The sequence below is a fragment of the Chionomys nivalis genome, chromosome 7, assembly GCF_950005125.1.
Source record: "Chionomys nivalis chromosome 7, mChiNiv1.1, whole genome shotgun sequence".
Taxonomy (NCBI): Eukaryota; Metazoa; Chordata; class Mammalia; order Rodentia; family Cricetidae; genus Chionomys; species Chionomys nivalis.
This window is the reverse complement of record NC_080092.1, coordinates 78,957,469-78,978,605: the sequence shown is the minus strand read 5'-3', so window position 1 is coordinate 78,978,605 and position 21,137 is coordinate 78,957,469. Positions and strand designations below refer to the sequence as shown.

At 39.0% G+C, this 21,137-nt stretch overlaps 1 protein-coding gene across 1 annotated transcript in view; it reads left to right on the top strand.

Moving 5' to 3' along the window:
• The window catches only part of Top2a (DNA topoisomerase II alpha), a 31,366-nt gene that overhangs the window by 3,857 nt on the left and 6,372 nt on the right, over positions 1–21,137 (top strand). The window contains exons 5-27 of the mRNA XM_057775984.1: positions 769–914; positions 1,895–1,992; positions 2,184–2,396; positions 4,535–4,708; positions 4,837–4,938; positions 5,047–5,184; positions 7,761–7,899; positions 10,191–10,348; positions 10,792–10,917; positions 11,231–11,341; positions 11,469–11,574; positions 11,669–11,778; positions 11,999–12,091; positions 12,976–13,090; positions 13,193–13,314; positions 13,767–13,915; positions 15,963–16,194; positions 16,352–16,486; positions 16,605–16,805; positions 17,443–17,638; positions 19,204–19,295; positions 19,489–19,641; positions 19,758–19,841. Of these exons, the coding sequence (XP_057631967.1) occupies positions 769–914; positions 1,895–1,992; positions 2,184–2,396; positions 4,535–4,708; positions 4,837–4,938; positions 5,047–5,184; positions 7,761–7,899; positions 10,191–10,348; positions 10,792–10,917; positions 11,231–11,341; positions 11,469–11,574; positions 11,669–11,778; positions 11,999–12,091; positions 12,976–13,090; positions 13,193–13,314; positions 13,767–13,915; positions 15,963–16,194; positions 16,352–16,486; positions 16,605–16,805; positions 17,443–17,638; positions 19,204–19,295; positions 19,489–19,641; positions 19,758–19,841 (3,193 nt within the window). The remainder of the gene's footprint in view (positions 1–768; positions 915–1,894; positions 1,993–2,183; positions 2,397–4,534; positions 4,709–4,836; positions 4,939–5,046; positions 5,185–7,760; positions 7,900–10,190; positions 10,349–10,791; positions 10,918–11,230; positions 11,342–11,468; positions 11,575–11,668; positions 11,779–11,998; positions 12,092–12,975; positions 13,091–13,192; positions 13,315–13,766; positions 13,916–15,962; positions 16,195–16,351; positions 16,487–16,604; positions 16,806–17,442; positions 17,639–19,203; positions 19,296–19,488; positions 19,642–19,757; positions 19,842–21,137) is intronic.

Sequence of the window (21,137 nt, the reverse complement as noted above, 5' to 3'; positions counted from 1 at the left end):
TATAGATAGTATTAAACCAGTATTATTATTTGTGTCCCATTTTAGCAATTATATATATGTGTGTGAGTGCGTGCGTGCGTGCGTGTGTGTGTGTGTGTGTGTGTGAATGAACCCAAAATAACTAAGATAAAAGTCCTAGTAACTGATCTAGAGCGCTGGATCAACAGGACCTGAGTTTGGTGCCAGTACCGACATTGGGGGTGGGGTGATCCAATGCCTCTGATCTATGTGGGCACTTGAACTCATGTGCAGTAAGCACACACACATATACATAATTTAAAATAAAAATCTTTTGTAAAACATCGCTTGAGTGACTAACATTTTGATAGCAAATAAGACAGTTAATTATTGGTAATATTTTTTCTTTTTAATGTTTTTCAGTGTTTTTTATTGGGTGGGAAAACTAAGGGAAGTAGAAATATACAGATGATACTTTTGAAAGTGGTATTATTTCCTGATTTTGTCCTTTTAAATGAGAATAATTTGTTTTCTTTTGTTTATACTAATATTTTTAAATTTCATGTTTTTTCAGCATTATCAGTGTCTACCCAGGTGTTGGAAAAGGTTTCTGTTTCCTATCCCTCAATGCTATTTCAGGAATATTAGGAACTAAGCATAGTGGAAAAGATTGACTGTGCTAGCTAGCTTCAAAGGGGATATATAGAGAGTCACAATGAAATTGAAGCTTATGGATTTATGTATTTTATTTACAAATGTTAAGCATAGTTTAAAATTTATAGTATAATAAAATTTTCTATTTTTTCTTAGAGAAAATAATTTAATTAGTATATGGAATAATGGAAAAGGAATTCCTGTTGTTGAACACAAAGTTGAGAAAATGTATGTCCCAGCTCTCATATTTGGACAGCTCTTAACCTCTAGTAACTACGATGATGATGAAAAGAAAGTAACAGGTAGAGTATTGATAGAAAATAATGTCTGTTGCTGAAAAAACATCTTTTAATAACTGTGTGGTGTGAGGATTAAAAGTATGGCTCAGTGATTAAGAGAGTTGGTTACTCTTGCAGAAGACCCAGGGTCAATTATGAGCACCTACAGTTCCAGGGGATCTGATGCCCTTTTTCAACCTCTGTGGAACCAAACATGCATGTGGCAAGACACTCATACACAACAAGTGTAATAAAAATTTTAGAGTTTGAGACCAGCCTGGTCTACTGAGCGAGTTCTATTTTTTTTTATTTATTATGTATACAATATTCTGTCTGTGTGTATGCCTGCAGGCCAGAAGAGGGCACCAGACCTCCTTACAGATGGTTGTGAGCCACCATGTGGTTGCTGGGAATTGAACTCAGGACCTTTGGAAGAGCAGGCAATGCTCTTAACCTCTGAGCCATCTCTCCAGCCCCTGAGCGAGTTCTAGGACAGCCAGGGCTACACAGAGAAACCCTGTCTCAAAACCAAAGGAAAAAAACAGATAGGAGGAAATTGATTCATAGATAAAATAAACCCTATCTTTCTTAGTTCTGCCAGCAACTAATAAAACTGAGGAGAACTAGATAGTGGTGGTATACACCTTTAATCCCAGCACTTGGGAGGCAGAGACTCTGTTAGGAGAACTTGCTGCTTTGCAGCTCTTCAAAGAACCTAGGGTTAATTCCCAGCTCCCGGGTGATGTTTCACAACTGTCCGTGACTCTATCCAGTCCAAGGAGGTCAGACACCTTTTCTGAGCTCTGTGGGCATTGCATGCAAATGGAGGCAAAATCCCCAAATACAAAATGAATAAAACCTCAAAAATACTAAAGAAAGCTGAGTGGTAGATTGCTGGCCTGGGCATGGGCAAGGCCGGGTTCCATTCTAGCACCCAAAAAGTAAATAAAACGAAAAGACTCTCAGTTGAATAATAAAGTAGTGTTTTATATTTACTTGCTCAGGTGGTCGAAATGGCTATGGAGCCAAACTGTGTAACATATTCAGCACCAAATTTACTGTCGAAACAGCCAGTAAAGAATACAAGAAAATGTTCAAACAGGTAAGCAGATAGGTATCTTGTAACATATCTTTAAATTATAGAACAGTCATTTATAATAACATTAATATTTGACTAAATTTAACAGTTTGTAAGGTACATAAAGTTATTTTACGTATGCTTAAATTATTTCCTTATAGTTTGTTTGCGAAAAGAATTGACGTTATCATCTTTCCTGTTCTTCCTTGCCATAGACATGGATGGATAACATGGGGAGAGCTGGTGACATGGAACTCAAGCCCTTTAATGGAGAAGATTATACATGTATTACCTTTCAACCTGATTTATCTAAGTTTAAAATGCAAAGTCTGGATAAAGATATTGTTGCACTGATGGTTAGAAGAGCATATGATATTGCTGGTTCCACTAAAGATGTCAAAGTCTTCCTTAATGGAAATAAGCTGCCAGTGAGTATTTTTCTGGGTAATATGACTGCAAAGGAATTTGTGATCATTGTTTTCCACCCACATTTTTCTTAAAACTTCTTGGATAAGTTCTTAAAAAGAAACTTGAGTAGCACAATTTTTGAAAACCATCTCATATTTATTTTACTTATTTTTCATTTTTTTTCCCGAAATAGGATTTCTCTGTGCAGCTTTGGCTGTCCTGCAACTCACTCTGTATTCCAGGCTGACCTTGAACTCACAGAGATCCACCAGCCTCTGCCTCCCAAGTGCTGGGACTAAAAGAAGTGCTTTCACAGACACACACACACAGGCAAATCGTCTTGTTTTAAACTTAGTAAAGGAAGCTTTTTGTTTTGTTTTTGAGACAGGCTCTTGTTGTGTAAACTTGACTGACCTAAAATTCCACTATATAGACGACTGGCCTTGTACCTACAGAGGGGTTCCTATTTCTGCTTCCCAAGTGCTAAGATTAAAGGCATGCACCACCATGCTAAGCAGAGAAAAGAACTTTCTTTTGAGGGGGAGGGGACTCAAGACAAGGTTTCTCTTGTAGGTTTGGAAGGAAAGATTTTTCTTGAAGAAAAACTTAGTTTTTCTAAAGATTTCTTTCAAATGTTTTATGTATGTGGGTGTTTTGCCTTGACTATGTATGTGTACAACATGTATGCAGTGCCTATGGAGGCCAGAAGAGGGTGTGAGCCATCATGTGGGTCCTGGAAATCAAATCCAGGTCCTCTGAAGAACAGCCAGTGCTCTGAACTGCTGAGGCATCTCTTCAGCCCGTAAATGTGCTTGTTCTCTTCCTTAAATACCATTCTTTCAACCTAACAGTGGATATCATTTTAGTAGTTTTTAAAAATCTTTGTAGTCTGGGAGATAGCTCAGTGTGTAAAGTGTTTGTTGTGCCTGCGTGAGGTCTCCAGTACAGATATACAAAGCCAGTCGTGGAGCCACAGGACTGCACAGTGATAGGTGGATCTAAGGAGTTCACTGGCCGTCTGGTCTGGCCAAAATGGTGAGCTCCAGATTCGGGGAGATTCTATTTCAAAATTAAGTTGGAGTTGGAGAAACGATCCAGATGTCAACCTCTGGCCTCCAGTTTACCTCATGAGTAAACACACATATATACACAAAGGATTTTTTTGCATTTATTTGTGTGTGCATGTGCACATAGCACATGACACAGCAAGTATGTTGAGGTTGGGACAATTTATACAAATAGTTTCATCTACCGTGTGTGTCCCAGGGATTGAATTCAGGAACTCAGGTTATGAAGCTTAAGTGTACTTACCTGCTGAACTATCTTGATGGCTCACACAATTTTTTGTTTTGTTTTGGGATTTTGTTTGGTTGGGTTTTTTTTTTTTGAAACAGGGTCTCACTATGTAGTTCTGGCTGCCCTGAAACTCACAGGGGTCTGCCTGCCTCTACTTCCCAAAAGCTGGGATTAAAAGCATTCATCACTACACCAGGTGAATTGGTTTGGTGTTGGTGGTTTTTGTTTTTCAAGACAGGATTTTTCTGTGTGGCCCTGGCTGTCCTAGAACTTGCTCTATAAACCAGGCTGACCTCAAACTCACCGAGATCCACCTGTCTCTGCCTTCTGAGTGCTGGGACTAAAGGTTTGCGCTAACACTCCTCTGCTTGATTTTTTTTTTTTAAGCCAGCAAGGTGGCTCAACAGGTACAGGTTGATAGGAGTGAACTGACTCCTACAGTTCATCCATGTGCATACCCTATTTTTCTCTCCCTGCCCTGCCCCTTTCTCATATACACATAAGCTAAATTTTTAAAATAAAACGATTTGAACCCTCATATTCTATTTAACTTTAAATTAAATGTATTTATTTATGTGTGAATGTTTTGTTTGCATATGTATGTGTGCGTCCTATGTATGCATGGTATGTAAGATCAGAGGAGGTCATCAGATCCCTTGGAACTGGAGTTAAAGATAGTTGTGAACCTCTATGGGTGCTGAGACCTGAATGCTGGTCCTCTGCAAGAGCAGCATATACTCTTAATCACTGAACCATCTTTCCAGTCCTCTCATAGTCTGTTACTGATTCCGTTTTCCATCATTGTGTTTTGTTTGTTTGTTTGAATTTCCCATTATTTTGACACTCTTTAATCCCTATGCAGGTAAAAGGATTCCGCAGCTATGTGGATATGTATTTGAAGGATAAGGTAGATGAAACTGGGAACACACTGAAAGTAGTACACGAACAAGTCAACCCACGGTGGGAAGTGTGCTTAACAATGAGTGAAAAGGGCTTTCAGCAAATTAGCTTTGTCAATAGCATTGCGACTTCTAAGGTAATTTTTGAGAGTTCTCATTAATTTACTTACCAAATAATATAAAATGGATTTAAACATTTGTCTAAAGTATGTTTGTAGTTACTATTATAATTCTGAGGCATTTTGAAATGCTATTTTTTCACTAGGGTGGCAGACATGTTGATTATGTAGCTGATCAGATCGTGAGTAAACTTGTCGATGTGGTGAAGAAGAAGAACAAGGGTGGAGTTGCCGTGAAAGCACACCAGGTACAGCATTCTCTTCCCTTGCATTTACAAGATCCCAGGCTCAGTCTCTAGCACTAGGATGGGGCAGGCCATAAGACATTTTGATGACTGTATCAACTTTCATTACAGGTGAAAAATCACATGTGGATTTTTGTAAATTGCTTGATTGAAAATCCAACCTTTGACTCTCAGACAAAAGAAAACATGACTTTACAAGCCAAGAGCTTTGGATCAACATGTCAATTAAGTGAAAAATTCATCAAAGCTGTGAGTACTTACATGGAAAGTAAAATAGAAATGTCTTATTTCTCATTGTCCTCAGCTCCGCAGAAACAAAGATTGCCTGCTGCAGTACACTTCCTCAGACCTTTTCAGTCTGTGTTTTGTTGTTTTTATAGCAGGGTCTAGCTTTGTAGCTCAGGCTGGCCTCTAACTCAAGATCCTCCTGCCTTGTACCCGACTAGTGCTAGAGTTAAGCAGTCCACCGTCACGCCTTACTCAACACAGTTTCATCAGACAGGGTTTCCTGTGTAACTTTGGAGCCTGTCCTGGAACACACTCTGTAGATAAGTCTGACCTTGAACTCATAGAGATCCCGCCTGCCTCTGCCTCTTCAGATTAATGTAACAGGTCGTTTGTTGTTTTCTTTTTTTTGGGGGGGGGGGTTGGTTTTTTTGAAACAGGGTTTCTCTGTTTGGAGCCTATCCTTGAACTAGCTCTTGTACACCAGAGCTGGCCTCGAACTCACAGATCTGCCTGCCTCTGCCTTCCGAGTGCTGGGATTAAAGGTGTGCACCACCACCGCCTGGCTGTAACAGGTTTTTAACCATCCTGTTCCTTCCAGGTTTCTCTTCCGCCGTGCTCTTAAGTGACATTTCTGGTTTCATGCTTGAAATCCTTTAATATCTTCCACTCGGGGAAAAATGCAAATTCCCTTGCCTGTTGAAAACCTTTATATACTTCTCTCTTTCAGCTAAGATGATTACAGTTTAATATTAAACTTTTATGCCGGGCGGTGGTGGCGCACGCCTTTAATCCCAGCACTTGGGAGGCAGAGGCAGGCGGATCTCTGTGAGTTCGAGACCAGCCTGGTCTACAAGAGCTAGTTCCAGGACAGGGTCCAAAACCACAGAGAAACCCTGTCTCGAAAAACCAAAAAAACAAAAAAACAAATATTAAACTTTTATTATTATTACATAGCAAACTTCTCAATTATACACTTTTGTTTGTTTGTTTGGTGGGGAGTGGGGTTTGAGTAGCCCTGGCTGCCCTAGAACTTGCTCTGTAGACCAGGCTGGCCTTAAACTCCCTGAGATCCAGCTGCCTCTACCTCCCGGAGTGCTGGGATTAAAGATGTGCACCCCACCACCTAGCCACACTTGTAATTTCTTTCTTTTTTAAGAAAATTTTTATTTATTTGCATTGGTGTTTTGCCTACATGTTTATCTGTATGAGGGTATTGGGTACCTTAGAACTGAGAGTTACAGACAGTTGTGAGCTGCCATGTGGGTGCTGGGAATTGAACCTGGGTCCTTTGGAAGAACAGCCATTGCTCTTATAACCTCTAGCCATCTCTCCAGCCCCCACTTGCAATTTCTTATTTCTGTCTTCCATATTAATACCTTCAACTACATGAAGGCACAGATATGACATGTTCGGTTTCTTTTTTCTTTTCTATTTTAATGTGTATGTGGCATGCATGTTTTGTTAGTGTAGGCACTTGTGTGAGGGATGTGCATGGATGTGGAACCTGAGGTTTATCTTAGGAATCATCCTGCCTGGATCCCTCTTCTACTTTATTGAATGAGGCAGGGTCTTTCTGTTAAACTTAGAGCTGGGCAATAGGCCAATCTCACTTATGTATAGAATATATATATAAGTACCTAGGAAAAAAGTACTCTAGTTTTGCTCCAGAGATCATTCCATGTCTCCTCCCCCAAGGCTGGAACTCATATAGCTGCTATTCCTCTCTGCTATTTACTTGGGCAATGCACAACAATCTCCTTAACCACTAAGCCATCTCTCTAGTCCTAACTTATTTTAACCACTGTGTCTCCAACAAGTAGCTCAGTGCCTGGCATAACATAAATCCATAAAAAGTATTGAATGAATGATCCTAGAGAAACCAACTTCCTCACAGTAAGGAGCTAACATGGAAGATCCAAGGGTTACTAAGTCACGCACATCCTACCCAGTCTAGAAATGTTGTTTTTGAGGGGTTTTTGTTGTTTTGTTTTGTTTTGTTTTTGCTTTGTGTTTTTGGTTGTTTTTGAGATAAGATCTTATTAGGTAGCATGGCTAGTCTTAAACTCCTAGAAATCCACCTGCCTCTGCCTCCCAGGTGCTAGGATCAAAGGTTTAGATCACCACACCCAGTTCTGGAGTGATGAGGCGAGCAGGACTACTTTTTGACCCACACGGCTAGCTTAGCCCCAGAAATAATAACACACAAACTGTATTCATTTAAACAGTGCCTGGCCCATTAGTTTCAGCCTCTTATTGGCTAATTCTCACATCTTGCTTTAATCCATGTTTAGTAATCTATGTAGCACCACAAGGTGGTGGCTTACCCAGGAAAGATTCAGCATGTCTGACCTGGTAGCTGGCTCCATGGCATCTGCCCCACTGCCTTCTTTCTCCCAGCATTCTGTTCTGTCTTCCCCGCCTACCTATATTCTGACCCATCAGGCCAAGCAGTTTTCTTTATTAATTAACCAATGAAAGCAACAGATAGAAGACCCACCTACATCACAGTTCTTTTGAGTTATTTAATTTTTTTTAGGTGCTTATACATTCTATATTTGTCTTGAATCTTTGCTAATGTGATTGTTTCTGTTTTGAAGGCAATTGGCTGTGGTATTGTTGAAAGCATACTAAACTGGGTGAAGTTTAAGGCCCAAATCCAGTTAAACAAGAAGTGTTCAGCTGTAAAGCATAACAGAATCAAGGGAATCCCAAAACTTGATGACGCCAACGATGCAGGTACACATTTAACGTTTACTTCAGTAGCAACAACATATGTGGATATGCAGCAAAATAGCACTCTTAAAAGTTTAACCAGTTTCCTGCCGGGCAGCAGTGGCGCACGCCTTTAATCCCAGCACTTGGGAGACAGAGGCAGGTGCATTTACAAAGTTATTCTGTGAGTTTGAGGCCAGCCTGGTCTATAAAGCAAGTTCCAGGATAGCCAGAACTAACTGTTACACAGAAAAACCCTGTCTCAAAAAATTAACCAGTTTCTTGTTGAATATTTAGGTTATTTCTAATTTCAGGCATTTTAAATGCTACTGAGATGATTTTAAGTACAGTAATCTACCTAACAAGCATTTGCAGTCTAATATCAAATGAATATTCAACAGCAACGTCAATATTATGAGGAATTTAGATATTAGGCCGGGCATTAGTGTCACACGCCTTTAATCCTAGTGCTCAGAAGGCAGAGGCAGGTGGATCTCTGTGAGTTTGAGGCCACCCTGGTCTACAGAGCAAGTTTTGTGACAGCCAGGGCTGTTACACAATGAAATTCTGTCTTGATAACCACACAATCCCCACCCCACCCCTAAAAAAGGAGATGTTATAGTGCTCTGCAGGGGGTATATTTCCAGACCCTCAGTGAACACCAGAACCATGGATAATAATACCAAACCCTGTTATGTGTTGTTTCTCTTATGATTATGATGCTGATGATAAAAACACAGAGTAGCTGGTAGAACAGTTAAAGCCACGTGTACTATAATAACTATGTCTTATTGTACTACACTCATCCCATGAAGGTTTTGGAAATTATGTTATGTCATAAAAATTTTAATAAGTTCAGACATGCCTTTATCTCTAACACAGGCAGGCAAATCTCTTATGTTCAAGGCCAGACTGGCCTATATAGTGAGTTTTAGGCCAGCCATGGTTAAATAATGAGAGATATGAATAATACAAGCATTATGATGCTGCATTTGTTTACTGCATAATGATTATTTGAATTTGCATTCAAGACAAATGATCTGATAACTGAGAAAGCTGTTAATGACTAACAGTTCAAATAGTGTATGAGCACTTTTAACAAAGTTATGATTGATGTCCCAGGTGGGATTGCAGGAAGTTTTAAAACATCAGACAAAACTAATGAATTGTTTGTTTCTTGAACCTCTAAAAAATTTTTTTATTTATTTTAATTTGTATATGTGGTTCAGCACATGGTGTGGAGGTCAGAGAATGATTTTACAAATAATGGTTTCTCTCTTTCTACCATGTGGGCCCCAGATTGTCAGGTTTGGAGGCAAGGGCTATCTAGCTGGCCCTATTTTAGTTTATTTTTGAGACATAACTGTGTTATATAACCCAGACTGGTCTTGAACTCATGATTCTCTTTATCTCATTCTCTAAAGTGCTGGGACTACAGGCGTGAGCTGTGATAATTGGGCTTGAATTTTTTTTTTTTTTTTTTTTTTTTTTTTTGGTTTTTCGAGACAGGGTTTCTCTGTGGTTTTGGAGCCTGTCCTGGAACTAGCTCTTGTAGACCAGGCTGGTCTCGAACTTACAGAGATCCGCCTGCCTCTGCCTCCCAAGTGCTGGGATTAAAGGCGTGCGCCACCACCGCCCGGCTGGGCTTGAATTTTATGCTTAGTATTCGCAGGCTATTGTTAATTGAAAATGTTCAAAGTAAAACCATGGGCCTAGAGAGTTGGCAGGGTAGTCCCTGTACTGCTCTTGTAGAGACCCGTGTTAGGCTCCTAGTGCTCATGTTGGATGGTGCAACTATCTGTTAACTCCAGCTCCAGGGCAAGCCACTGCCTCTGTCTTCTGCAGGTACCTATACTCACACACATAAACCCATACAGACACATAATTCAAAATAATAGGAATATTTTTTTTCAAGTGAAGCATACATAAGGTGGACTACTGTATTAATTTACTATGAACCTTAACTGTAAAAAAATGTTTTAGGGGGAGCAGTGTTGGAGAGTTAGTTCATTGCTTAAAAGTACTTATTGCTAATGGAGAGGACCTAGATTCAGGTTCCCAGCACCCACATTGTGGCTCATAATTATCCTTAACTCTAGTTCCAGGGCTCCAATACCTTATTCTGATATCTGTGGTACACATGCATACATGCGAGCAAAACATTCATACATGTATAAACACATAATTGTTGGGTCCGCTTTACTCCTAAGATAATTTGTTATGGATTATTTTGCTTTAATGCATGCTATTGACAGTATGTTTAAGTCAATATATTTTTAAATGTACTAAAGTTAATTTGTATATTTATATTTTAGGGAGTCGAAATTCCACTGAATGTACACTTATCCTGACTGAGGGAGACTCAGCCAAAACTCTGGCAGTTTCAGGTCTTGGTGTAGTTGGAAGAGACAAATATGGGGTATTTCCTCTTAGAGGAAAAATACTCAATGTGCGAGAAGCTTCTCATAAACAGGTAGGCTGTAATGCTATTTTTGTAATCCTAATGTAGAGCCGATAGAGTATAACTCAGGGTGCAGCACTTGTCTGGTATGCATAAGACCCAGTATTTAATCCCCAGCACTGCAAAAGTGCTGTGGGGGAGGGAATGGGATCTAAATCTAGTTTATAATGTAGGAATCCATTCTTGTATATCATGTCCTCACTCACTGGGCATCCTAAAATATATTTTAGACTGTTGTTTGAACAAATTGAGCATGCTTGCGATGCACATATCCATGGTCTCTATCACTAGTAACATACACACTTACACACAGAAAGAGAGAATGAGAAATGAGAGTTTAGATACTTTGAAGTTTTATTGTAACGGGCCTGATTTTTCAAAGTGTAAGTAATAATCCTAAATGCTGAGGCAACATATGTAATTATATCTCTTTGTTCTTTTCCAATGTGTTTCAGATCATGGAAAATGCTGAAATTAACAATATCATCAAGATTGTGGGTCTTCAGTACAAGAAAAACTATGAAGATGAAGATTCATTGAAAACTCTTCGTTATGGGAAGATAATGATTATGACAGATCAGGTCAGCTATTAGATTTTTAAACTGATATCAAATGTGTGGGCTCAGCTGTCCACCTACAAGCACATAGCACTGTACCTCACTAAGCAGGTCCTATGTTAAATTACTTTACTGTCATAAAAAGAGCTGACTCATTATCTCTAATGGACATCCGAGCAGATGTGCTGACATAATAAATTACATGTACAAGAGAAGTAAGTTTACTTTGAATAGGCTTTTTTAAACTTGCACAGAAGAATTTTTGAGAAATTGCCAAATCAGTCATAATTTTATTTCTAAACAGTTCTTTGCTCTTTGGCTTTTCAAATATTTACAGGACCAAGATGGTTCCCATATCAAAGGCTTACTGATCAATTTTATCCATCACAACTGGCCCTCTCTTCTGCGACATCGTTTTCTAGAGGAATTTATCACTCCTATTGTAAAGGTACACACGTTCTGGGATGCGTCAAGGCTCTTGAGGCCCATGCTCAGCACTGATGGAACTGTAATTCTGAATGTGTTATAGAGAGCCTACAGTGTGTAAAGCCATAGCGATGTGTTTTTTACCATAGGTGTCTAAAAACAAGCAAGAATTGGCATTCTATAGTCTTCCTGAGTTTGAAGAATGGAAGAGTTCTACTCCAAATCATAAGAAATGGAAAGTCAAATATTACAAAGGTTTGTGATAAAGCCTGCCTACAAATTCTTGGTTTTGTTATGTGTTGTATGAGGCTAAATGGGGGTAACTTACCTGTTTTGTTTACTTCTATAGGTTTGGGAACCAGCACGTCAAAGGAAGCTAAGGAATATTTTGCAGATATGAAAAGACATCGTATTCAATTCAAATACTCTGGGCCTGAAGATGATGCTGCAATCAGCCTGGTGAGTTTGAGTCACGCTGTACATGTACATTCTGCTTTCAGAAGTCACTGCTAGGATGGTCGATTACACCTGTTAAGTTTCCATCGAAGAGTGTTTTATGAAATAAAATGTTTCTGAAAGAACTAGGTATTTGAAAAACCAGGACTTTTGATGTTTGTTTGTATGGAAAAGATATTTAGAACCAATAAGCACCAGTGACATTTTTCCACCTAATCCATAGGCCTTTAGTAAGAAACAGGTCGATGATCGAAAGGAATGGTTAACTCATTTCATGGAAGACAGACGACAGCGGAAATTACTTGGTCTTCCTGAGGTAAGAATTTTAGTCTGTCCCACTAAGTAACTTTAGAATTGATGCTATACCAAATTGAAATTATTAAATAGTATTTTTAATTAAAAGTTTGATGTAATAACTATAGTATACAACAGTGGTCCTATAACACTATGAAAGCACTGAAAAATTTCTTATGGTATTTTGGGGTCTATTCAAGACAGGGTTTCTCTGGATAGTCCTGGAACTTATAGCTTCTCCTTAGTGCTGGGATTAGAAACTTGCACCGCTACCACCCAACAATATAGTCTTAAAGTAATGTGACAAGGCATTTCTCAAATGTTTATGCTGATGCTGCTGTAAACAGTTAGTATGCAATCAGTCATCTGTAAGTATGTGCCTTTGTAGTATGAAGTGAATGACAAGCAGCTAGGCTGGGCTGCACAATGAGTCTCCAAAAAAAATAAACTTTAAGGACTGGAGCAACAGCTGAGATTGAGTGTTTGCTTGGTGTATAGAAAGCCTGGAGTTTAATTCTCTGTACTACTTCCCTCCCCCAACAAAAAAAAGTTTAATATTTTATACACTGCAAAGTTATTTAAACAGCAACCTCATATACCTATTGTTTTTCCTTTTTGATTGTTTATTTTTCAAGACTAGGTTTCTCTGTGTGGCTTGCCTGTCATGGAACTTGCTCTATAGACCAGGCTGGCCTTGAATTCACAAAGTTCTGCCTGTCTCACATTCCCAAAGGCTAGGATTAAAGGCATGCGCCTCCACTGCCTGGCTCACCTATCGTTTTTTCAAGGACTGAAGAATTATCAGACAAATGATATCTCTAATTGTTTATATTTTTTTATTAGGCATTGTTAAGTCTAGTACTTTATTTTCAACCAGATCATCTAATACTGTCTTGGACCCCTTAGGATTATTTGTATGGACAAACCACTACTTACCTGACCTATAATGACTTCATAAACAAGGAACTTATCCTGTTCTCAAATTCTGATAATGAAAGATCTATTCCATCTATGGTAGATGGTAAGCACGAATGTTTTTGTCTGTTTTTAACGTAAAATGGTGATTTGTGCTTAGAAATTGTTAAATAAAATGCTAATGGTTGATTGTCCTTTCATTCTAAAGGTTTGAAACCAGGGCAGAGAAAGGTTTTGTTTACTTGTTTCAAACGGAATGACAAGCGAGAAGTGAAGGTTGCCCAGTTAGCTGGGTCAGTGGCAGAAATGTCCTCTTATCACCATGGTGAGGTAAACCCACAATCTTTAACACTTCTAGAATGCCTTAATGCAGAAATAATTGAAAGTTACTCTCTAAACATATTTCGTGTAAGTGTAAACTGTTATATCCATGATAGAGAACGATTTGTTAAATATTTCAAAACTAAATATGATTGACCTTTTGACTAATAGTTCTATTTCTAGAAATAACATTCCTATTAGGAATACTTGTCTGTAAAGTTGTATTCATAAATTTTTAAGTAAGATTTAGTATTACTGTATGATAACAAAATTTAGACACCTAGAAGTCTTATGTTTGGACACCATTTCTGCCATCTATTTCTCTTGAAAACATCATTATAAGTATTTAAATCTTAAAACTGAGAGGATTATTGTGTGACTTAGTTGTGATAGTGAACACACAGGCACACATTTATTTTCATCTTTGGATTAGATTAATGATTTGTCTTTTCCCTCCACAGATGTCACTGATGATGACCATTATCAATTTGGCTCAGAATTTTGTGGGCAGTAATAATTTGAACCTCTTGCAACCCATTGGTCAGTTTGGTACCAGGCTGCACGGTGGCAAGGATTCGGCTAGTCCTCGATACATCTTTACTATGCTTAGGTGAGTTTGCTTTTAGTGACTTGACATTGCCAGTTTTGAAGCAATATGAAAGCAAAGTATTAAACATTCAATCAATGTATAGTCAGTTTCCAGCCACTTTTGCAACAAAACTCAGCAGTTATTAATCATTGTCCTGGAAATATTTGGACAACTATGCTGATTCTCTGTTTACTTTCTTGGTTCTGTGTTCTTACCCTCTTTCCCACCCTAAATACTGGCCTACCTAAGACCCACTAACTACACTCCTTTCTCAAATGAGCAAATTATGTCTGACTGCCCTCTCACTAATTAGTGTCCTAATCAATTCCAGCTGGGCATGGTGATGCAAGCCTATAGTCCCTGTACTCAGGAGGCAAAAGGAGGAACATCTTGAGTTTGCTGCCAATCTCAATTTACTGAGTGAGCATCTGTCTCAGAAAAGCCACTCCCAATCCAAAAAAGTATATACACACACACACTTCCTCCAAATCAAGTCCTGGACTGAGATTAGCTTCGTCAGTAAAGTGCCTGCTATACAAATGTAGATCTGAGTTCAATCCAGAACTCAAAATTTTAAGAAAATGTCAGAGCTGGACAGTAGTGGCACATGCGTTTAATCCCAGCACTTGGGAGGCAGAGGCAGACCGAACTCTCTATTCCAGGACATCCGGGGTTACTCAGGGAAAGTCTGGCAGGGTAGTGGTCCGGTAGGGGGTGGGGAGATGTCAAGTGTAGGGACTGAAGAGGTGGCACAGGAGTTAAGAGCACTTGCTGCTCTTCCAAGAAGATGTTCCATTTCCAGCATCCACATGTTGACTCACGAATGTCTGTAACTACAGTTCTGAGGGATCCAGTGCCTCTGCTGGCCTCCTTGAGCCACACAGTGCACAAACGTACATGCAAATAAAACAACTGTATTTATTTTTATTAAAAGGGAACGTAATGGCACACATTTGTAATCCCAACGCTGGATTCCTTCCTGGGGATTTGCTAGCCAGCCAGCCTAGACCTGTGGAGCTTCAAATTAGTGAGAGATGCTGTCTCAAAAAAAACCAGAAACTTGTAGATGGCTCCTGAGGAATGGCACTTGAATTTGTCCTCTGACTTTTACACGAGTGCATACACATACATATATACCTACTCATAAAAGATAATAAAAAAAAAGCAATAGTTCTTTTATTTGTTTGTTTATATTTTTTGAGACCATCTTATTCTAGAACTCACTATGTAGACCAGTCTGGCCTTGAACTCAACTCATAGAGATCCACCTGCCTTTGCCTCTTGAGTGCTGGAAATAAATGCATGCGCAACTATACGCAGCTGGTCTTTTTAAAATATGTTATCCAGGTTGAGCTATCTCCTAACCTGAAGTAATCCTCTGTGTTAGCTTTCCACAGGGATATGCCTAATGCCTTGCATCTTAACACTTTCTGTTGCCGTTTTCTAACACCCTACCCACTTTAGCATTCTTTTGTGCATATATATGCATGTATGGCTGAACTTGGGTGGCATCCACCCCGTTTCTTGTTTTTAAGGCAACGCCTCTCCCCAGGAGTCCACCTGTCTTCATCTGCTGGGCACTCATTATTTTTACTTGGGTTATTCTAGGTTTAAAACTCAGGTCCTTGTGCTAGCATATAGATTGAGCTGTCAGCACATCCAGCATTCTTTTTATTTGGTTTGGTTTTGATTTGGATTCTTTGAAGCAGTCTTCATATATATCCAAAATAAGCCTCACACAAAATCTCCTCTCACTGCATCCCTAAGTACCAGGATTATAGATGTGTTGCTACCGCACTCATTTCTTTATGCCCCAATTAATCATTTTAATAATTTTCCTTTTTTAGAATTCTGCCCTACTGAATACCTATTCATTATCTATCTACCTGTACTAAATCATGAGCTTGACAGACTTTTGTTTGGGTTTGGAGCAAGGTCTCACTATGCTCCTTGATGGGCCTGGAACTCACATAGACCTGCCTGCTGTCTCTGCTTTGTGCCACCATGCCTAACTGAATGTGAGAAGTGTCAAGGCCATTTTACTAATGATATTCTTTGCTTTCTTTAGCCCTTTGACTCGGTTGTTATTTCCACCAAAAGATGATCACACATTGAAGTTTTTATATGATGACAACCAACGTGTTGAGCCTGAATGGTACATTCCTATTATACCTATGGTGCTGATAAATGGCGCCGAAGGAATTGGTACCGGGTGGTCCTGCAAAATCCCCAATTTTGATGTCCGTGAAGTCGTAAATAATATCAGACGACTGTTGGATGGAGAAGAGCCTCTGCCCATGGTAAGTGTTCTGGGTTAGGAACTTTGTTTTTCCTCAGGCATAGTTGAGTAAATTCTCCTGTAAAGATTATACAGGTACAAGATTTATTTTATACTTTGGATTTATTTGAACATATTTGTGATTTACCATTTAGAAACCTTTTTTGTTATTAATTTAGCTCCCAAGTTACAAGAATTTCAAAGGTACTATTGAAGAACTGGCTTCAAATCAGTATGTGATTAGTGGAGAAGTAGCAATTCTGAATTCCACAACCATTGAAATCTCAGAGCTTCCCATCAGAACGTGGACCCAGGTAAGTAACTGTTGATTTCTTGGTTTTTCAGGTGAAAGAAGCCAACAACAGTTGGTATTGACTATTCAACAAGGGACTCCTTACAAAAGGATTACTGTGTTTTGTTTTTGGTTTTTAGACTTACAAAGAACAAGTTCTAGAACCCATGTTGAATGGCACTGAGAAGACACCCCCTCTTATAACAGATTATAGGGAATACCATACAGACACCACTGTGAAGTTCGTCATAAAGATGACTGAAGAGAAATTGGCAGAGGCAGAGAGAGTGGGACTACACAAAGTCTTCAAACTGCAGACTAGCCTCACTTGCAACTCAATGGTATGTCTTATTTTGTAAGAGATACATCTTTCAAATCTAATATTGTTAGGTATGTTGGTCCCCTCTGATAATCCTCGCATTTCAGAGACAGAAGGATCACAATGAATTCCAGAGCTATCTTAGGCTTGTATAGTCAGACCCTGTCTCAGAAAGAAAGGCTGAAAAGATGGCTCAGGAGTTAAGATAAATTAGTGTTTGTTCATTGGACCTGGGTTCAGTTCTCAGCAACTACATAGCAGTTCACAACTATGTAACTCAGTTCTGAGCGATTCAGGGTCCCCTTCCGGCCTCCATGGGATAGTGCTCTAAGCACATGTTGTAATACAAACATACAGGCAAACATCCATTTATGTAAAATATTTTTTTTAATTAATAATTGATTTTTAAAAGGTCTATCGGGGGGCTGGAGAGATGGCTCAGCGGTTAGGAGCACTGATTGCTCCTCCAGAGGACCCAGGTTCAATTCCCAGCACCCATATGGCAGCTCTCAGCTATTTGAGAGTCCAGTCCCAGGGGATCTGACACCTTCACACCAATGCATATAAAATAAAGTTAAATAAATCATTTTTTTTTAAAGGTGTATCAGTTAACTTTTATAAAAGTTACCCAATTTATTGAATCTTTTATTCTTTTCCAGGTGCTTTTTGACCATGTAGGTTGCTTAAAGAAATATGATACTGTGGTGGATATTCTAAAAGACTTCTTTGAGCTCAGGCTTAAATATTATGGATTAAGAAAAGAATGGCTTCTAGGAATGCTTGGTGCAGAATCTGCTAAACTGAATAATCAAGCTCGTTTTATATTAGAGAAAATAGACGGCAAAATAATCATTGGTATGTAAATGTCTACTAAATATTTATAGTGTGGGGTAGCTTTTCCTAGATCGTTTATTGTTTGTAGAGTTTTAGTGGTTCTGGGGCTCACATTCAGAGCTTTGTACTTGCTAAGCATGTACTCTGTATTATCCTCACCCCCGCACCCTAGACTGATCATCTAAAGAAATCATGACTGAATGTTTAGATAGGAAGACTAGAGAACTAAAAGACCTTGTGTGGGGCTGGGGTGTAGCTCAGAGTGGTAGAATGCCTTCCTGACACCCACAGGGTCCTAGGTCTGACCACAAGAACTGCATCAACTTTCTGTGGTGGAGCACATTGTTGTTATCCCAGCACTAGGGACAGGGAGCAGGAGGCTCAAGGCTGTCCTCAGCTACATGGTGGATTTTAAACCAGCCCATACATGGGACCTTGTCTGAGAAAAAGACCCTGTTTTACTAATTGATCACAAGAAGAGACACTGGTCTGATCTTAAAATGAAGAAGGATATAAATGGGCTGGAGAGATGGCTCAGTGGTTAAGAGCATTGCCTGCTCTTCCAAAGGTCCTGAGTTTAATTCCCAGCAACCACATGGTGGCTCACAACCATCTGTAAAGAGGTCTGATGCCCTGTTCTGGCCTGCAGACATGCACACAGACAGAATATTGTATACATAATAAATAAATAAATATTAAAAAAAAAAGAAGGTTATAAGTGCCTTTTAAAGAAAAGAAGACTGAAAAAGAGGCAAATCTTAGGGATGTTTGTTTTACATTTTGTTATATTGAAAATTCTATAAGCAATTAGCAGGGTATAAAGAAAGAAAGGAGTCTTGACTAAATTAGGTATAAGAATGGAGCTTAGAAGATGTAGCTCGACTCTAGCATAACCAACTAAGAAAACCAGCAATATTTTCTTAAGGCAGGGTTTCTCAAAATTTGAGAAACCACCACCTGGCTGAAGTTTTTTGATAAAAAAAGGTATGCTGCTTGACCTGGACAGATGGTTCAGTGGTTAAGAGATCTCATTGCTATGATCTAAAGAATCCCCAGGTAATTCACCTTTGTCCTGCTTCACAGAAATTGAGGCAAAACATAGACAGCTGAATTTCCTGTTTTGTGGATTTGGGTTTGTTTGGGTTTGGTTTTTCAAGACAGGCTTTCTCTATGTATCCCTGGCTCTCCTGGAACTCTTGTAGATTAGGCCTTGAACTCACACCTGCCTGTCTTTGTCTCCAGAGTGTGAATTACAGGCGTGCACAACCACCTGGCTCAAATTTTCCAATTTAATCTTGTGACTTGATGTAGAAACACTTTATCCTTTTTTAAAATTTTGTTCAAGGGGGCTGGAGAGATGGCTCAGTGGTTAAGAGCACTGACTGCTCTTCCAGAGGTCCTAAGTTCAATTCCCAGCAACCACATGGTGGCTCACAACCATCTGTAATGAGATCTGGTGCCCTCTTCTGGCGTGCAAGCATGCATGGAAAGAATGTTGTATACATAATAAATAAATCTTTAAAAAAAAAAAGATGGAAAAAAAAATCTTGTTCAAAGCTATCTCTCCCTTTTTTTTTTTTCAATAGAAAATAAACCTAAAAAAGAGTTAATTAAAGTTCTGATTCAGAGAGGATATGATTCTGATCCTGTGAAAGCCTGGAAAGAAGCTCAGCAAAAGGTAATTTTGTTACTGTTTATCTATTGGCTACGGCACATGTGCAGGCAGAGCACAAAGATAAAATGGGGGAAAATTTTTTTTAATTAAAAAATGCAAAATCTGTTTTCTTGCATTTCTAGAGGTCACAAGTAAAAAATAATCAAGGACTCTATATGTTTGTATTTCATGTTCTACATTTTAATTTGTCTTTTAGGTTCCAGATGAAGAAGAAAATGAAGAAAGTGACAATGAAAACAGCGACTCCACAGCAGACTCTGGACCAACTTTCAACTACCTTCTGGATATGCCCCTCTGGTATCTAACCAAGGAAAAGAAGGATGAGCTGTGCAAGCAAAGAGATGAAAAGGTCAGTTGTAGAAGAATGATATGGTCAACAGTTAATATTGTTTTGATGGGGAAAACTGTTCTGTGTAAAAATACTATTTGTACATATTTACTACCTCAATTTTTTTGTAATCTTAGGAACAAGAACTCAACACATTAAAGAAAAAGAGTCCATCAGATTTGTGGAAGGAGGATCTGGCTGTTTTTATTGAAGAACTGGAGGTATGTGTTTATAAAATTTATATTAATACTTACAAACTAGCAGCATGTTCGTTCTTAAGTATTTTTCTTATGTGTTTGTGTGTTGAGGGGTGTGGGTAAGTGCAGGTGCTCACAAAGACCAATGGGGCCAGTCCCCTGGAGCCACAGTTACAGTGTGGGTGCTAAGATCTGAACTCATCCTCAGCAAGAGCAATGAGATCTCTTAACCACTGAACCATCTGTCCAGGTCAAGCAGCATACCTTTTTTTATCAAAAAACTTCAGCCAGGTGGTGGTGGCGCACGCCTTTAATCTAGCACTCGAGAGGCAGAGGCAGGCGGATCTCTGTGAGTTCGAGGCCAGCCTGGTCTACAATAGCTAGTTCCAGGACAGGCTCCAAAGCTACAGAGAAACCCTGTCTTGAAAAACCAAAAAAAGAAACTTCACATTTGATAAAAAAAGAAATATAGAAGAAAGAATACATCCCAAAATAAGGCTGGGTATGGTAGCCACTTAGATGTTAAACCTGTAATCTCTGACTAGGTCAGGAACACCAAAATTTGAGGCCAGCCTGGGCTACCCAGTGAGTTCAAGACCAGCTTGAATTATATATGTAATAAGACCCTGTCAAAATCCAAGTACTAGGAATACAATTGTAGAATATTTACCATACATGTGTAAACTTTTGCCCTCTATGCTTAGCACATAAAAAAATAGTAACATAAAGGGAAAAAATTAGGCAGAATGTGGTGCACATGACTGTAATTCTAGCATTTGTAAGGAAGATGAGGAGTTGAAGGTCACCCTCAGAAACGGGGACTTGGACGCCATCCTGCACAACATGAAAACAAAAGCAGAGAGGGCAATCAAGATGGCTCAACAAGTGAAGCACTTGCTGCCCAAACCTGGCAACCTGAGTTCAAACCCCAGAGGTCAGATAAGGAGGAATGAGAGAGCTGATTCCACAAAGTAATCCTCTGGTTCCCACATGTTTGCTGTGACATGCATGTGCTCACACATACAATAATGAAAATATATTTTTAAAGAGAGAAGGAGAAAAACATTATTAAATACTAGTTAGCATAAAGTAAATAATGGGAAGAAATACACTAAAATTAATATTTTTACAGAAAATAACCAGTTTTAAATCACTTTTAGAGGTGGCCCCTCAGTTTCAGAATGTCCTTTGTTACATAAATCTCCTTAGCAATACTTAGTTTCTTAATATTACAAATGTGTGTGTACATATATACACACTCACATAGCATTTGTCATTTAACACGGTTTTCTCTTTGTCTTCAGGAAGATTAAATGATGA